Raw genomic sequence first — 17,984 nt, forward strand, 5'->3', positions numbered from 1 at the left:
CTTGAAGATCTTTTCTGGTTTGAAACTATAATTTCTATTCAGGAGATTTTCAGTAGCCTGCTTTGTAGTTATTGTATTTCTCAACCTCTCTCTTAAAACGTATATCCGTATCAAACTTTGCAAGTACTGTCATGAATAGAAAATATAGAATATTTTAACATTCACAAACAAACCTTTTCACCAGTTACAGAAAAGATAAACAAACTTGTTCTATAAATATTTGAGCTTCAAGTATTTGGCAGTAAAATTGCTTTCTTAGTGAGCTCAAGTAAGTGTTTAGGTTATGTGAACTGTTGGCTGCCTCCCTTTGCCTCATTCAGAAACTGAAAATGAAGTTTTACCTTTTCAGCATAATCAAATGTAACAGAGAAGAGAGGCAGTACTGTTGTCATTGCAAGTTAAAGTATTATTTCAAAGGGATAGGAGCAGGATCGGCAGATATCTTCTAACAAAGAATTATGTTAGCCAAACTCGAGCATATATCAGTGTTTAGGTTGAGTCACTACTTGGGACTATATGAATATGTAAAATGGAACAAGTATAGTGATTTGCACAGTGGTTTCCAGTTTGTTTTTTTGTTTGTTTGTTTTGTTTTCAAATGAAATGCTCCTAGAGAGGCTTGTAGATGATCATAAAACATAAGATAATGTTTTGATTGTTTGTGTGGCTTTCTGTTGTTTGAGCTTTGTGTAGTTTGAAGTATATCTAATTTCAAGAACTAAGGATGATTTCCAAGTTGTTGATAGGATGCATGCATGGCAAATTAAGTTAAATTAAATTAAAGCCTTGTACTTTGCCTGGGTACCAGCACAAGTGCTTCTGCTGCTTCATGTTTGTTGGCTAAGTAGCAGTTAAAGTCATGGGAGTTCATACAGTTTACACTATCTAAAAATAATAACGCTTGGTAGTTTAGCAGAATGGAAGATGTTACAAACAAAATAAATAAAAAAAGATAATGAAAATCAGTAAACTAATTTTTTATGAGCATGTTTCATTGGGGAATAAATTATCTCTTGTTTTACTTCTAAACTCGTGAACAATGCTGTCAGTATAACTTACATCGTAGGTGGAATAATTATTTCTCTTTCAAGGGTACTTTTTGTCCCTAATTAAACACTAATTTAAAATCCAAATTCTGTGCAATTTTGTTAAGGTGATGATTATGGCTGTTCCAAGTTTCTTAGAACTCTTGTTTTTAAAAAAGAGTCAGTTTCTGGTCTTCACTGTGATCAGATGAGCCCTCAATGAGTTTTATTCCAAGTCCTTGTTCCCCGCTTAAGTTCTTTCAACCTATATAGTGCTCATGAATAAAACACTTCTTCTTTTTCTACAATAAAACCATGATTAAAATAAATCACCAATATCTCACTATTTAAATAGAGGGAACAGGATTTTGTTTGGTTTAGTTTCTGTTGCATCTTGGAAAATAGGAGCTGTAGTTCATATTTCTGTGTCCCTCTTACTTACCCCAAATGTTTTGATTTAAAGTAGAGAAGTGAGGTTGTTACATTTGCTTTTGGAAAAATATACTGTTACACTGTACATTGTGATACTTACACTTTTCAGTATTTCTCAGAATTCTGCATGTGTTTATATTAGTGTATGTATGTTTGCATACACACAGAACTAGCTGATCTTTAGGAAGTAACATGCTTTGGGTAATTAGAGGTATGCAGTTTTATTTAGTAGTGTTTTAAGTATTTCAGAAATCCTATATTTCTATTATAGGAAGTTACATGTGTTGATTTACTTTGTGATCCCCTTCCTGAGCTCTTCTACAGTCCTACTTTCCACTCCTTTTGTAAAATCGGAACTTTTCATTAAGGTCATTTAAAACTCAGTGTAGCTTTCTTCCCCGTTTTTTCTGTCTCTGTTGGGAGCAATTCTGTGCACCAGTTCTTCATTCTTCATCATGTAAGTATTTCCCCCTTCACAGTGTATGGAAAAATTCAATGTTGAAATGGTTATCCCTAACTTTGAAATCTTCAGAAACATCTGGATAATTGTCAGAGTTGATTAATATAATTATTTGGCAGTAGCTAAATAATATAAAAGATACTTACAAAATTAAAAAGGAGAGATTAGAGATAAACGTGATGTTGATGCCAGTTAAATATTGCCAGTTAAAGTTGGTCTGTGTAATCTTTCTCAATCTAAATAATACAAAGAAATGAACAAATGACCAAATGGAATATTAGCCAGTGATTTCCAACTGACAACTTAAACTGGAGTCTAGTATTGTTGGATATGCCTTTCTCATTGTATATGGCAATTAGGTATTACACAAATGAAGACATTTTGCAAAATGGCTCTCAGAATTTTTGTTTCTCTCTCCTCTAAAGAATAATGCAGAGTTATTAGGTTCAAATGCTTGGCTAAAATATGTTTTTCTTACATGTGGGTCAGGGCTTTAATGTAGTTAGCCTTCATTAGACGCTTTTTTTTTTCCTTCTGGATAGAAATTTTTTTGCTCTAAAATGGACATCATAAACCAAGAGGCTCAATTCCATGAAACTTTTTTATTGGTGTATTAGTTGTCATTGATTTTATGAGATAATTTAATGATGTACTTTGAACGGAAGTTACAGAGAAGAACATACATGTTACAGAGAAGAAGATAGATGATAGAGCTATGAATTTATCATTCTAACTTTACTTAACCTATCTTATGTTTAGGAGTTGTCATCTACAGTCAAATTAACTTCTAACTCCTTAGACCATTTCTTTCTGTAAAATTTGTAGAGGACCTTTGAATACTTTGGAAATATCTGAAAACCCATCAGTTTTTATCTTCTAGTGTTGATCTTGGGTTTCTTCTGAATGTGGAATTTCTTCAAAAACATTACTGCTTCCCCTGTAAAACCTAGACTTGTGTAGATATTCTGGGATGCAGGCTAGGTATAGTAATTGAAGGGAAGGACTGTCAATAAAATGTGAGACGTTTAGAGTGATTCAGTCTTATTTTAGCTTTAAGTAGGTTGGTATTCTATGCAGTCATTCTGATCTGATTGAAGTGGAAAGAATGTAGGTGTATGTCCCTGACATGGGTGGAAAAGCAAGGCAGAATTACTTAATGTATTGGAAGAAGTGCTCATCTCTAAGGGGCTGGGTGAGTTAGAACGATGGTAATTGAGGTTTACGTGAAGACAAAGAGACCAACCATATATGGTGTTTTCAGCACGTCCTGTCCCACGTGTCAACTGAAGTGGACCATGAACCTTCACAGTTTGAAAACTGGTCATCCACCTCTTGTAGCTGCAGCATGTGTTATGTAATATTTTAAAGGTTCTCCTAAAATCTTAGTTTCTCAGACTTGCAGGATTAATCCTTCTTCATGAAGTTCAGTGCATACTTGTGTGATGCATACTTTTGCTTCTGCTCTGAAATATTACCAGTTTTGCAGGTAGTGCCTGACCTCTCTTACTGTGTTCCTGACTTGAGATGCAGCGACTCTGGTTTTGTTTATTGTGATCTGGGCATTTTTCTTCGAACGCGATTTTGAGTTATATTTTTACTTCCATTATTTTTTGATATGTTTAACACATGGGAAGTACACTTGCAGCTTCGAATGAAGGCTTCCATGGATAAGCCTGTTTTGTGGAAGTTGTAAATAAAGATGAGAAAACATGAGTTTTCATGAAATGTGGCAGATCATGGGTGCCATACACCCCCATTTTATTTATGATCTAAATGACAGCATTTAAGTGAGATACGAGGTGGTCATACATGAGCTAAACTTTAAAAAACAGCAAGTCTGGAATGCTTCTGTTTGTTTTGCTTTTTAAAAACTTTTGCTCGAATATCAGGATTTGGGGTTACGAACCCCAAACTAATCTTCATATAATGTGGATTACAGTAAATTAGAAACAGCATTTTCTAGGGTTTGAGGAGGACTAGCTTGCTATAATATTCTGGTACCCGCTTATGTTATTTTTTTTAATGCTTTTTCTTTTTTTTCAATCTGACTCCAAATAGCACAGTAATGTAACGTTGCCTGACTTCAATACTGTGCTAGAAACATCATATAATATTTGTAATCTAATGCTGCTAATAAAATTGAGGCTCACAAAGAATCTGCCCCCTGTATATTGATGGTGCATATGTATTATTGAAAGGTTGTGTTTGGACTCAATTTACCAGAGGTGGAAGCAACCATGTAATCTTTGTCTCAAGGGAGGTAGTATTTGAGTGGAAGCAAATGTCAAAGCGTACTTGAGAAAGTACAAAATTTAGTATTAAATGAATGGATGTTTTCTAATTTTTACTTTTGATTTCAACTGCAATATAAGGAGTCTCACTCACCTCTCTGCTAACAGTCACTGGTGGTGTTGCTGAAGGTCTTCAGGGTGTTGTTACTACTTTTTTTTTTTTGTCCTTGCTATCTGGATCAATATCTGTGCTTATTAAAAATTACAAGCAAGATCTTGCTTTCTACATATTTGTTTTGTTTTTGAACAATGTACTTCTCTTTATTGAGAAAGTCACTTTGGCTTTTTAGATTCTTGGTATCTTTTCTCTTTATTAAGACGTAGTTGAAAGGCTAGGAGTTTGTAGTGATCCCTGCTATACCCTCCTGCACTACAAGTAAGTATTTAAACACCCAAAATGCCTGCTTCTACTTCATCCTGGAGTTGTTCCCCAAATTATGGAGCAGTATTGTATTCCGAAAACACTCTTTGGAAGATAAATTTTCATAAAATTCCCTTTGCATTGCTAGTTTTCTGTTTCTGTATAATTGTATGGTTCCAGCTGTACTTGGGATGTAGTAAAATACTGTAAGAAAAGAGCAATTTAAATTGGAAAGTAAGTTGTAATAGGTTGTGAAAGCCCATGATTCTGAAAAAGAATCAAATTTTTCCCATTTTCTCTAGTTCCTTAGAAATCTGCAAACCACTTCAGTGTTTTAAAAAACTTTTAAAACCAACACAATGTTTTTCACACATTTCAGGGAGATGGTAAGTACCCAGTCTGCAAAAACAAGTAATTACTTAGAACATGACTCTGTTAAAATGCAGAGCAAGTGGATGCACACACAGTTAGCACACTCACGTGGCAGAGGCTGTGTTTTGTGTGATGAGAGTCAAGGATTGCCTGGCTAAGGCACATCTATGTTTTCCACATATTTTTAAGTAGCTGTTTTAACTCTTCACTTTTGATTTTTTTTTTTTTTTTCAATAACCACATTACCTTCCTGGTTTCTTCCCCACACTCAAATAGAAGGGGGTATTATGTAACAGAATCATATAACAAGCACACAGAACTCTTAATTTTTTATATAAGGACTTGTTTTTTCTTTTCTGGGAACATGCAACAAAAAGTTCAGTACAGATTTTTTCAGTTTTGCTTTCTAGTCATCCACACAGCTTGGTGGGCCTTGGGATGACATATTCCTGATGGTGAAAAATAGCAGAGAAAAAGCCCTGCCGAAACCACGGAAAGTGCAGAAAACACAAGTGGGATATGTAGCCCTGTGCACACAGAGAGACCGATCACATTAAATACTAGCACTGATGAGTTAGGTGTGGGGCTGTAGGCTGTATGATACTGTGGCACTGTGGTAGTTGTGAAGGTGTAGCCAATGCTCTGAAATTACAGTTCTGTGCATGATGGTACCGTGCCTGGCCTGGCATGTTTGTGTAGAGTGGACTGGCCCTGGGGGGCTGCTCCCATCTGCCTTTACAGGACAACAAGGAGCTGCAGGCACTGGTTTTGTGGTGTTCCCCAAGGTAGTGTCCAGCTTCCCTCCTGAGCAGAACAGTCTCCGGGATTGCCAGGCCTCTGATTGCTTCTTCAGTAATGTGCATTGTCCTCATGCTTTGTAAATGCAAGTTTACAAAGCCTTGGTTTTCTATATTGCTTTTTATTTATTGAGACTATTACTGCTGCATATCAGATTCTGAAATTTATTCTTCATGTATAGTGCCTAAACTCTGATGCTGCCTATACAGTAAAGCAGTAATTTGTGCCAGAAGTTTTTCTCACCTGGAGAATTAAGTACAGTGTATTTTCTTTTTTTTCCCCTCTAGACACCCAGCTGTTGGGCTGAAGAGGGAGCAGAAAAGAGATCACATCAGCGCTCAGCATCATGGGGAAGTGCCGATCAACTGAAAGAGGTGAGAAGTTTTACACAGTGGAGCTTTTCAAGTTTTGATAAACCCAAGACGTTTTTTAAGCCCTATCTGGAGTCCAGGAAACTGCACCCTTTCCCTCCCCTTTGTTGCTTTTGAAACAGATTTTACCTCCAACGTAAGAGAATTTTGATGAGTGATTCTTATTTTATGCTTGTTGGAATTTCTCCCTGCATACTCTGAAGTTTTCGCTGTGAAAGAGTGGTCGGAGTGAGCATTGAGGAACCAGCTTGTTGCTTACTAATTTTTCTGTTCAGGGTTACCTTAATTAGCTTTCTATTCTTTAATGATGCTGTCCTGAAGGAGGCAGAGTGTAAGGTGGTATGTTAGCATATTCTTGTTTAGAAGTGTTGTTCAAGTTTTAGGTTGGAGATACAGAGGACACCACTTTCAAAAATGAAAAAGTGTTGGTACAGTAATGGTATGAGCACTTTAATCATACGTATTTTTCTATAGACTGCAATTGCAACTAGGAAGAACCCACCAAAAGGGAAGTGGATTTGCATCATGAGAAAGTAGATATAGTAAAATGGTCTCCAGATCAACTGAAATGACAGTGTTACAGTTTTTTCCCAATAACCTCCATTTTGTCCAGAGTTTGTGTAACTAGGTCTGTCCAGAACCTAATAAGTGGCCTACATTTGGCATCATACCACTGTCAGGAAGTGTGTAGCCTCTCTTCAAGAACTGCGCTTTTCTTTTTATAAAATGAATCTTGCAGCATGTTCCCAGGAGGTGGAACTTTTCACTGGTACTCTGGGCTTCTTGCATCCTCTCTCATGACTCCCTGTTGAATAGGGCATTCAAAAATGAGAGCAATATCTAAGGAGATAATGTTAGAGGCAGTATATAGTTCTCTTCTGGAAAGCCATTGATAGGAAGAGTAGTTGTCAAAAGGAGTTTAATTACTTTAATTTTAAAATCAGATTTGACAGATACAGAATAATCTTGCAATCCAGTGGTGGCAATAGATGAGGAGCTGGGCCAAAGAGAGGTTGATCCAAAGAGGGTTGTCTGTTCCTGTCTCAGTGATTACCTCTTATGAAACCCTGATGTGTTGGTACATGAGTCTTCAGTTGCCTGGACGACTTCAGCTGTGAGGAAGCACTCAGAATCACAAAGGAAGTGACCAGAAATTAGTGCAGAAGGAGTTTTGTTTCTGAAAAGTCTTGGCTTGAAACAGTCCACCAGCACAACGAAATTATAGCATGGACAGGAGTAGCATCTGTTTTTCTAGGATAACACTTCCTTGCTTTTACTGAGACACTATCCTTCATATTCTGGCAGTCCCCTATCGGGTTGTGCAATAAGCAGCTCTTCTTCACCACAGGACTGTGGCTGTCAGTGATAGTGAAACCTTCAGCATGGAAGCAAGTCTCTGCCAGTTGGTAGCAGTGACCCATTGTGCTAGGTTGCCACCCTCTTTATGTACTTGACCACAAGAGAAAGATAAGAAATGTGTGACCAATGTGTTTCATAGTTCCTTTCTTTGATAGAACACTGCAATGGACAAAATAGGTTGTGTTGGAAGGGAGTTGTTTCTATCTAAACTTTGCAATGGTTGTTCACCCTCAAACCTGCCCTTGTCTTCTCCAGCATACAGTTCTTCCTCTTCCTCTGTTTTCCTTTTTCCAACTTCTCAGGCCAGTTTTCTTGCCCTTCTAGTTCCTCAGGTTCATAGTCCCAGTGTCATTATGGTGTTTATTATTCAGACAATACTCACCTACCTTCCCCTATTTGAGCTCTTACTCTGTTACTTTCCAACTCCTTTATCAGTTCTGTCTGCATTGTTTGGCTTCTGTTTTATTCCTTTCTTTTTCCTTTTGCTCACCTTTAAGCCTGGGGGATGGGGGCTGTTAAGAGTTTGTTCAATACTTACAGTTTCTGGGCACTCAGTTTCTTTGTGCCACAGTAATCTGCAGTTCTTGGAAGGATAAATTCTTTGGGGCAGTTCTGTTCAAACTGTAAAACCCACTAGAGACAGAATTACTAGTAAATGTAGCTGCCAGTTCCAGACATCTTTCTTGAACATGTGCAAACTGAAATTTTTGCTAAAGCTTCACCAAATGCGAAGATTCTTCCAAGGGACCTTTGCAGCATAAAGAACCCCCAGGCAAATGTTTGGCTTTTTCATCCAAAGCACTGGAAAACAGAGCTTCTCAGGGAAAAAGCTACAATAATGTGTTTTGGCACATAAAATGGTAAAAATCTCTTCTGACCCCTTTTCATCCTGAATCTCATTCTTAAAACACCTCTGCTACTTTTAATGAAGTTCTTGATGTGAAGGAGATAGGAGAGCAGAACGTTGCATAGTAGACTTCAGAGAAAATTTGACAAAGCTATGGACACCTGAAAGCAAGAGCTTAAGTAATGGATATAAAAATATCACCTTCTCCTGGGCAACTGCATTTGTTATGTGTAACGTAGGTAACAGTGCTCTCCTCAGCATTTTGAATTGTTTCCCATAGCATTCAACAGTAAACACATAGCTGTGTATAGTTTCCTTGGCCTGTCGTAAGAGTTTGGATTCATGTTTTCTTGCTTCAGCAATTAATGGAGTGATTTTTAGCATGTATTTTGTATTACATTGCTGACATAAACTAACCAAACGCTTGTACACAGAATTTTAATTGATTTTGATAAAATAAGATTGAATATGCTATTAAGTTTAAAAAAATATTTTTTCCTTGGTTAGTTTGAGTACTGTTACAATCAAATACATTTATTTAATACAACTGGTTAGCTCTTTGAAAAAGGTCTGCATTATAAAAACTAAAAGTGAGTGTTGTATAGACTTAAGATCCCAAGCAAGAAAATGAATTCTGTATTACCATCTAAAAAAAGAATTTCACTTTGTGTAGTGAAGCTTATTTTGCCCTTGATTGAAATAGGTATGTGTTAGGATTGAATCTGTCTAGCACTGAAATAGCCACTGTTTGCTTTCCTGTAGTGGGTCTATTAAAAATTTAAATGTCTCCTGCTGTCACTATGAACTTTGTAATGATAGAGTGTACATTTTTAATAATTTCTTGACAAAATCTACTTTTTAAAAATTTGTTTATTCTAAAGGGTGAACTGTTTCATTTTACGAAGCGTTGAGTTAACTTGAGTAAGATAATGCCAAACTGCTTTAACATTATTTTAATAGATACACATTTTGACTGGGAGATAGAGATTGCTCTCAAGTCTTTGTACTGGACACAAACCAAGTAGTGGTTCGAACTGCTGGTATTTTTTTCCCCTTGCAACCTGAAGAGTTAGTTTGAAATTCTGTTTAAGTTGTTCAGGGACAATTTTAGGTACAGCTTACCCTGAACTGGAATTTACCCAGAACTGGGAAAAACCCACTATTTAAAACAAGTAGTTTTTTCTCTGTATAGGTTTTTAAAGACATATTTCAGACAGTTGATATTTCACTTCCCTTAAGCAGCTCTGTGTAAGCAGCTCTGTACCTGTTACATGGACACCAGCAACCCCCCATTGGAAGGTCCCTTCTGCTCCAACAGAGTACTTGAAAAAGATGTGGGAATAAAAGAGAATTCAATATGAGAGCTTGCATTGCATGCCTTATATGCTTTCATATACCAGTTGAAAGATTGTATTCAAAGGTTTAGAGTGAACTTCTAATGCTTGTTTTGCTCTTTGACCTACTCTTAACTTGTTTATTAACAAATGGCTAATGAATGAGATGGAGCTCACTCATTAACAAAGGGGTTCATGGTTTGTTCAGCAGTAGGAAGTTACCGTGTTGTGTAGCCTGACCTAGAGAAATACAACCTGCTGACTGGTAAATATTAATGAGCATTTGGAGAGTGACATGTTCCTTTATATTAATAGTCTGCATCTAGGTCCCTTCAAAAGGGAAGAATTACCAGGATATTCAGATTATCCCGGTGTTGTAAAGAACCAAGGTAATTTGGTTATATCTCAGGTTTTTGCCATTAGTTATATTCTGTTGCATGCATATTACAAGTGGCATAGACAAAATTCGTATTTATTTCAAGTACACTTTGAGTTGTAAAAATATTCAGCAAGCAAAAAATATATTTATAGGGTTTTTCCTAACTTGTTTTTTTAATAATCTGTGATGGTCATCTTATCTTTGACTGTATGACAGTAAACCATCGAAGCTGAACTGAAAGTTTGTGCCCTGAATGACTTTGTGTAGGTTTATTTCTGATAAGATGCACTAATCTTTGTGTTTTCTTGGGGATTTTTGTTGTTGGGTTTTTTTTATAAATTACTTTGAAGTAGGTGAAGAAAAGAGTCTTTCCAATGCATGAGCAACATTGCAGAGAATGGTTGCTGGAAGAAGAAAGGCTGACCATTTGAATTGGTATACTAAAATACTTGTAATATTTTATGGACTTAAGTGCACATATGTGTAAGGCTTTGATGTCTTTGACGAGTGGACGCTTTAGGATACAAATCTTTTGTGGTGATTTACATGTGTTCCTTAATATTATTGTGTATGCCCCGATCACATTCATGGTCAGGACTTGGGTGTGTGAAGGAAGTGGTGTCCCAAGCCCTTTCTGTTTTAGCCGCTCTGTGAAAATGGACTGTGTTGTTACTGCACCTCTTCCTGTTAGTAGTAGTGACTTTATTTCAATTTGAGGCAGAGAATAATCGGCAATTAAAAGGTAGTCTTGTAGAAGAAAAAAAGCTATTGCAATTTCAGGATTATCTTTAGCAAGTGGCAGATTCACCGTGAACTCCCCTTGATGAAGAGATGGAGCATCATTTAGTTTAGAGGATTTCATATACTTGGCAACACTGCCTGCTTGCTGGTTGCCTGTACTGGCAAGCCTCTGTCTCCCATGTCCAGAGCATAAATAAGACATTTGTATGCCCATCTTTACTTTCTCATTTTTTTTCCAGTGGTAACTACCACATCATGGACATCCATGGTCCTTCAAGTTCAGGGTTAAGGACATGTGTTCTGAAAAGGCATACCTATTTCTTCTCTGCATTGCATGTTTGGCTTAAGTGATCATATCAGTTCCAGATACAGTCAAGTTCTTCAACAATTTTTCATCCTTCTGTTTCTTCCAGATGACTCTTTCTCTCTGTTACTGTCAAGAACCTACTGACTGCCAAAATATACATAGTCTTGATGTGGCTGAGGGAACCTTAAATTGCAGGGATCCATGATTCCTTTCACAGTATCAGAGCTTCAAGGCTTTGGCTAGCCTAGACATACCAACCTATCAACACTCTTCCATTTAGTGCTTTCACTATCTGAATTGTACAGTGAGAGGCTATGTTCTCAAAGATTTGCAAGCTGTTTGTGACAGAAATCAGTCAACCAGATCTCTGAGGTGGAATTGTATAGGTATTTTTTTAATAGTGTGCTCCTAGGGAAAACCTAGAAACCAGATTTCATTTAAATTAAAGAAAACAGTGCATTTAACTTTTTACTAGGAGGGAAGTATTCAGCATCAAGGAGACACAGTAGAAATGAAAGATTTATATAAAGCACTCCCCATGGTTTCTGGTTATTCTTGTAGCCAGCCATCTCTATCCACAACTGTCTTCTGATCTGGACATCATTTTTCTCTTCTGTTTTTAAATTTTTAAAGGGGAAGATGAAAATTATTTCCCAGTTCTCTCCATTCTCCAACATTCCAATGTAAGACATAAATATTTGTAGATGTATGTATACTTACCAGACTGATTACCTACTTAGTTTTTCATCTATGGAGTTAGGTTTCATAGTGGCTGGTACTCCTACAGGGATAACGGGGAAGTTCTGGACAAATTTATTTTTTTAGAGATGAAATATCTCTTCAGACTGCAAAGTTTCTTCCAACATGGTGCTTGAGTTGCACCCTTCATCAAGAGATTATGACCCAGTTCTGTAAAGTAGCTCATCTGTGTTAGTAACTCAGTTGTATTAGGGCTCTGTTTTTCTTGATGCGTTTTATACACAGACCCTTTTGGAAGTCTGAACTGTTTGTCTGTTGTTGAAAGATGAAAGTTTTCAGCCGTTTCTGAGTAGCAGTTCTCTGAATATGGGTAATGAGCTGTGGCAAGAGGCGATATGAAGCCTCGAAGGTAGATTGTTCTTTAGTGAGTGCTACCAGAAACATCACAAGGAAAATTCCACGGCCTGGAGCAAAGCTCCATCCAAACCACACTGTCATCTCTGACACTTGAAGAGTGACATGAAGTGATTCTCTACCACAGAGTTGCTTTGCAAGAGTACTAGTGATATATTTAACTACTTCGAATTAACCACACAGTGTGTGTACTTGTAAGCTGTCACTCAGAAAGAGAGGTTAGTTTCCAGCTGAAGAAGTTCTTTGACATATGAATTCCATGTGCATTCATTCTCCTTACTTGCCCTTCAGGTTTTTAAAAATTGTATCTCTTTTGAGTTAAAAATGAAATGGGGCCATATGTGGCCTTTTATTCCAGTATGCTGAACCTGAGGAACAGTGGGATTGGAGCCCAAGGGAACAAATTATCCAGTTTTAAGGAAGAGTCTGTACCTGTTATGTGAATTTACACAGTCTAAACTTCTGAGACAATGTTTATAGAGGTAAATGCTTGCTTTCATGTAGAAATTTCCCAGGAGGAATAAATAAGTGGAGGAATCCCCAAATGAAATTCTTTGGTTTCTTGTTAGGGAGGAGGTCAAATGGATAATGTCTTTAGTTGTATTTGACATTTAAAATATGTAACTTTTGATTAAACATCTTTGCAGCAGACAGCAGAAAAGATAATTCTGTCTGTCTCAAGGAATCTGTGATAATTTAGCCTGCAGGGAAATGCTATTAAATGTATTAAATAAGGTCTCTAAGATGAGTAATGCATTTTGATTGTCAGTTGTTTGTGAAGGTGCTTTGCTTTTATGATGAATTATTATTGAAAAACTTTGGTTTGGTTTAAGATCAAATAAATTAAACTGCAGGCTTCAAAGTCCCCAGCTTAAACCAGTTATAGGTCAGAAATTGCTACAAATTGTCATTCTTACTGCATTTGTTTCCATCAGTTATTGCAGTCCTTGTGTGTAAATGGGAAAATTCAGTAATTAAACTCAGCCTGGTGGTGTATTCAGGTTGGTGAATAGGGCAGATACTTTGGAGAAAGTATCTGATAAGCATAAAGAAGCTTTAATGCTCATACTTCAAGGAAAGGCAATCCTCCAAAGAGAATTAAAATGTCCATGATTCATTTTCTGTGTGAAGATTTGAGCAGTTACCCATTCGGTAACTCATTCTCACTTCACCTGAACTTCTTTCCAGCAGATTGCCAAACTGAGGCAGCAGCTTCAGCGCAGTAAGCAGAGTAGCCGTCACAATAAAGAGAAAGAACGTCAGTCACCTCTCCATGGCAACCATATAGCAATCAGTCAGACTCAGGTAAGTAGCCTCCTGCCTTATCAGGGTTGGGAGAACGGCCTGCTGAGCCTTCCCATCTGTCTTCTGTTTGTGCTCTTGTGTGGCACACAAAAATGCTTAACAATCTGATGCTACCATATCTTTGCTGAAGTTTATCTGATGGTCGTCATATAATTAAAAAAAGGAGTGTTGCAGCAGGATAGCAACTGAAATGTATTATGATGCTGTAAAAATTCTGGGTGTGACCAGATAAGGCTGTGCTTCCAGCAATATGTACTTGCTTTCAAGACTGATTTTTGTGGTATGCTTTTAGAAGTATCTGCTCCTCTGGAAGGTATTGGCCTGTCAATTTTGCGACCTAATTTCTTCTAGGCTAGTTAAAAAGTAAAAATAGAAAATAAAGAGGGTAACAGAGCAGGGTGCAATGCCCAATGCAGTGTTTGTTGTAGTCATTACAGCCTACCAGCAAAACTGAAACCCAATTACAGTTCCAAAGCTCAAGCAAGATTCAGTCAATGACTTCATGAATCTTAAGCCACTTGTAGAAGACATTTAATCATGGCTCATTTGACAGTGCAGGCATCTGAGCCTGATTAAATTTCACCTATTGGATCCTTAAATTGGACCGTGTTACTAACAGGCCCCTGTTTGAACACCTGAAATGTTGGTTCTGTCCTGGTATTTCCTACTTCCTGACTGCCTTTTTAACTACCTGATGTATTATAAAGGAGTGGTTGAGCTATGATGGCTGATCCTTTATGGTCCTTCTTCTGTTTAGATAAAATTTTGTAGTTAAAACCTGATCTTGGGATGAAGACATATAGGAATTCGATATTCTTCCTGAAACTTTTATGCCTTTATAACAAGGGATTCTACTAAATTTTGCACAGGAAAGGGTTTACTTTACATTTCAAAGTAAGGTGTGGCAAGTACCTGTGCCATTATAGTCACGGTACAGATTTCAGTCTTTGGATTGAAATCCACCTAGGACATATGTTTCTTCATGGCATTCCTTAGTACTTGGAGCTTACTTTGTCATTGCTTGTGCAACATTTTGATTTCTTAAGGTGTTCTCTGATGAAGCTGTCCTGCAGGTGGGGTTTTGTCAGAGTCAGAGAATGCTTACAGACAAATGACTTTCACCTTTGGAGCTGCACATTGTGCAAGGTTCACTTGATAAGAACTCAGAAAAAATTTTTACATTTTGTCTTAAGCATCTTGTGATTCTGTGAGCAAGAGGAGAACACACTGACAAGCGAGCGCTGTTCACGGCTGTCAGTGTAGCTGCCGCCAAGGTGAAGCTTTCAAGGTTGATGTGTGTGCACTCCTGTTACCAACTTTCTGTTGGTAACAGAGCTCCGCTCCAGCAGGCTTTTCTGAAAACCATATTTGTATTTATTTATGTGATTGATTCTTAAATTCAGGATGATTTCTCTTACAACCTTTGACATAAAATTCTGAAAAGCTATAAGCTAATGAATGAGTGTTTTGTTTTTCATTTGCTAAAACCAACCAAAAGAGAATAAAAGTACATTAAGTGAATATTTCAGTTGAGTTGTTAAGCTTTAGCAATGTTATGAAATGCCTTTTGATCATGTTAAAACATCAACATGAGTGCTCCACATGCTCCCCATCCCCCTATGGTGTATTCCATAGTCTGTGCATCTGGAAAGTACATATACCTGTCTGCTTACTGATAAGTGAAGTAGTAGAATGCTTTGATTATAGAATACTACTGTGAGTTAAGTAGAAGTGATTTTATTTGATTTAGATTTATACAGGCATTTGTTTTTATTTGAATTCGCCAAGTGAAGGTGATCTTCTAGATGGCAAAAATAATACACAGGTTTTTTACTGATGTTTTTATCATTGGTCTCAGACTTCTGTCTTTATTCCATTTTCAAATCATGTTGATTTCTACCTTCTAGGCTTGTATTTCCAGATCAGTCCCTATGCCACTGTCGAACATTTCAGTGCCAAAATCAACTGTTTCACGTGTGCCGTGTAATGTAGAAGGAATAAGTCCTGAACTGGAAAAAGTATTCATTAAGGAGAACAGTGGAAAAGAAGAAGTATCCAAGGTAAGCTTATAGTAACATGTTTATGGTGGTTTTTTCTTTGTAATCTATAAACACATGGAAAACCTTCCTCGTGAGAAACTTTCCTTTTGGCTGAAATTACAAATAATTTTCTTCAAAGAACTGTTTGTTTGAAAACTTTGTTTCAATGTTTTAGCATGGTAGGGGGGATTTTTGGTTTTTCTATTTTATTTTTAAAGGGCTTCTGCCCGAACATACTTTGTTTAGAATACCCTTTCTGTAGAGAACTTGAAAGTTTTTGTCCAAAGTGCAAGTGCTTGAAGATTCAGATACTTCAGGCTGCAGTAATAAGTAGCTAGAGACCAGAAGATTATTGTATTTGCTTCTTTTTGCATTCTTTTTCTTGAGAAAGATGTAAGTTTGCTGTACTGTGCTCTCCTTTTTTTTGTTTAATGCTTTTTTCCCCATAAACTGAATATGGACCATTTTACTTCCATGAAACCTGTGGGAGAGCTCTGCATGGGAAATACTAACCAATGGGGCAGCTTTGCATTAGAGCATTGGAGTTGTCATTAAGGATCTTAGTTCTTTGATGACACTTTAAATGTGAAATACTTGGTTTACAGCCATGGTTTCCTAAATAGCCAGTGAAAATTTTCTGCTGTGGAATAAACTACTCCACTATTTTTCTAATCTTCTCCAAAGTGTAGATGCTTTTCTCGTGAATGGTCATGTAATAGCAATTCAGTATATGAGTCAAGCTATAAAACTTTAATCAGAGGTTTAAGATTCTAAAACCTGATATTTGTAGTTCTTCATTTCAGTAGTAAACTTAAAAAGTTTTGGAGTAGTTTTGGCTTCTCCAGAGTCTTACTTCTGTGGGCAAACCAGTCTTAAGAATGAAATATTGTAGTAGTAGAAGTATTATGCTGTTTGCTTTCCTATGGAGGTCTTATTCCTTTAGAAGAGGTGTATATTATAACAGGGGAACAAGGAAAAAAAAAAATCAGATGTGAAAACTGAAATGGTAAGCCCAAATCAATAAACCTTGTTGCACCATCTTCAAAGAGGGAATTAAAATGTATGTATTGCAGTGGAACCATTGATGTTGCTATGGCTAGGGTTGTAATATCCTACAGTGAGAGGATATTTCATTTACTTATCAGACAGATCATCTTTGTAAATGTTGTCCTTGGGTTTTAACAGCTTATTGCTTGGGATGCAGAGTTCTCCTGTGTTACTGAATGTACTGACTCTGATCCAGCAAAACAGTTAAGCACATACTTAAGTGCATTGTTGGATTTGGGCCAGAGGTGCTCAGCAGTTTACAAAACCAAGGCAATAGTGAACCCTTCCTCCAAACATTTAGCTGGCAAGAGTTTTCAGACACAAAAGAAAGTCATAAATCAGACATTGCCCTTGAAGTCAAGTCCATCTTTGTGGGCAGAGGGTTGTTTCCTGCTATGTAACTGTTAATTTCTGTGAAGTCTGGTCATGTGGGACCTAAAGTGGGACTCCTAGTGCTGTCTTTGAGATTACTAGATCTCAGTTTGCTTATGGAGGATCATAACAAGATCATAATTTACTTAATCTTACTGCTGGTGAACTTTCTCCTAATACAACAGTTTAGCTGTGTTTTAGCCTGGGGGAGTTGGGGTAGCTAGGTTAAAGGTTAGGAATTACTGAACAAAAGATAAACCATAGGAAACCAAATTTCATTAGTTTCACTGCTAGAGAAACAATTAATTTTTCTTTGTTTTCTGCCATTCTTTCTTGCTGTAATGTTCTGTATTTTTAGAAACTATTTTAAAAGAGTAATCAAAGGTAGTTGATTGCTTTGGGTGATGTGTGAAGGATAGATTGTTCTGTAGATTCACTTGTAAGATGGGTGTGCATCTACATTTTCAGCTGGTTTCTTTTAGCCTGTTTCCACGTTTACTTCACAGTTCTAACAGTGCATGTTCAAATCTTAATTTTTATATGAATTGATCTATCCAACTGCAGAAACACTTTGTGCCCTAATATGAATCTGTATTTGCTTGCCAGGAGAGACGTGAGATATAAAACCTGCTAAAACCACTGAGAAGGAATATCATCTTTAGTTTAGTTGCAGCTCAGTACCCAATTTTCAGGTTTTATTCATTATTTTCAAATTTAGGTACAACATTAGTAGCTTTGTGATTTCTTTCATTTCGATAACCACATTTGGGCTGTCCCAAGTAAAATAAAATGCATTTTAACTTTGTTAATTTTTAAAATTTTACTTTAATGTTCTTGAATTTTTTTTTGCTGTTAGTCTCTCTTCAGTATAAATTTACAATTTTTTTTTTTTCTAACAAGCTGTTTCTTAATTCATGTATGTTGAAATCAGGTGATATATAGGACAAAAATAAGGTTAAAGCAGTTTCAAAGATAGTTTTATAGATATTACTTGAATTACTTTTTGAATTTAGCTCCCAGTTCAAATAGAT

The 17,984-nt window shown here is 36.7% G+C and overlaps 1 protein-coding gene across 2 annotated transcripts in view; it reads left to right on the top strand.

The window, feature by feature from the left end:
• Positions 1-17,984, top strand: part of GLCCI1 (glucocorticoid induced 1) — a 52,414-nt gene that overhangs the window by 21,403 nt on the left and 13,027 nt on the right. The window contains exons 3-5 of one of the 2 annotated variants that reach the window (XM_027639139.1): positions 6,027-6,113; positions 13,382-13,495; positions 15,403-15,555. In XM_027639139.1, the coding sequence (XP_027494940.1) occupies positions 6,027-6,113; positions 13,382-13,495; positions 15,403-15,555 (354 nt within the window). Of the gene's footprint in view, positions 1-6,026; positions 6,114-13,378; positions 13,496-15,402; positions 15,556-17,984 lie in introns of both variants that reach the window. The other variant, XM_027639138.1, reaches the window with a different exon arrangement.

The sequence above is a fragment of the Corapipo altera genome, unplaced genomic scaffold (assembly GCF_003945725.1).
Source record: "Corapipo altera isolate COAL_440 unplaced genomic scaffold, ASM394572v1 44, whole genome shotgun sequence".
NCBI classification, from domain to species: domain Eukaryota; kingdom Metazoa; phylum Chordata; class Aves; order Passeriformes; family Pipridae; genus Corapipo; species Corapipo altera.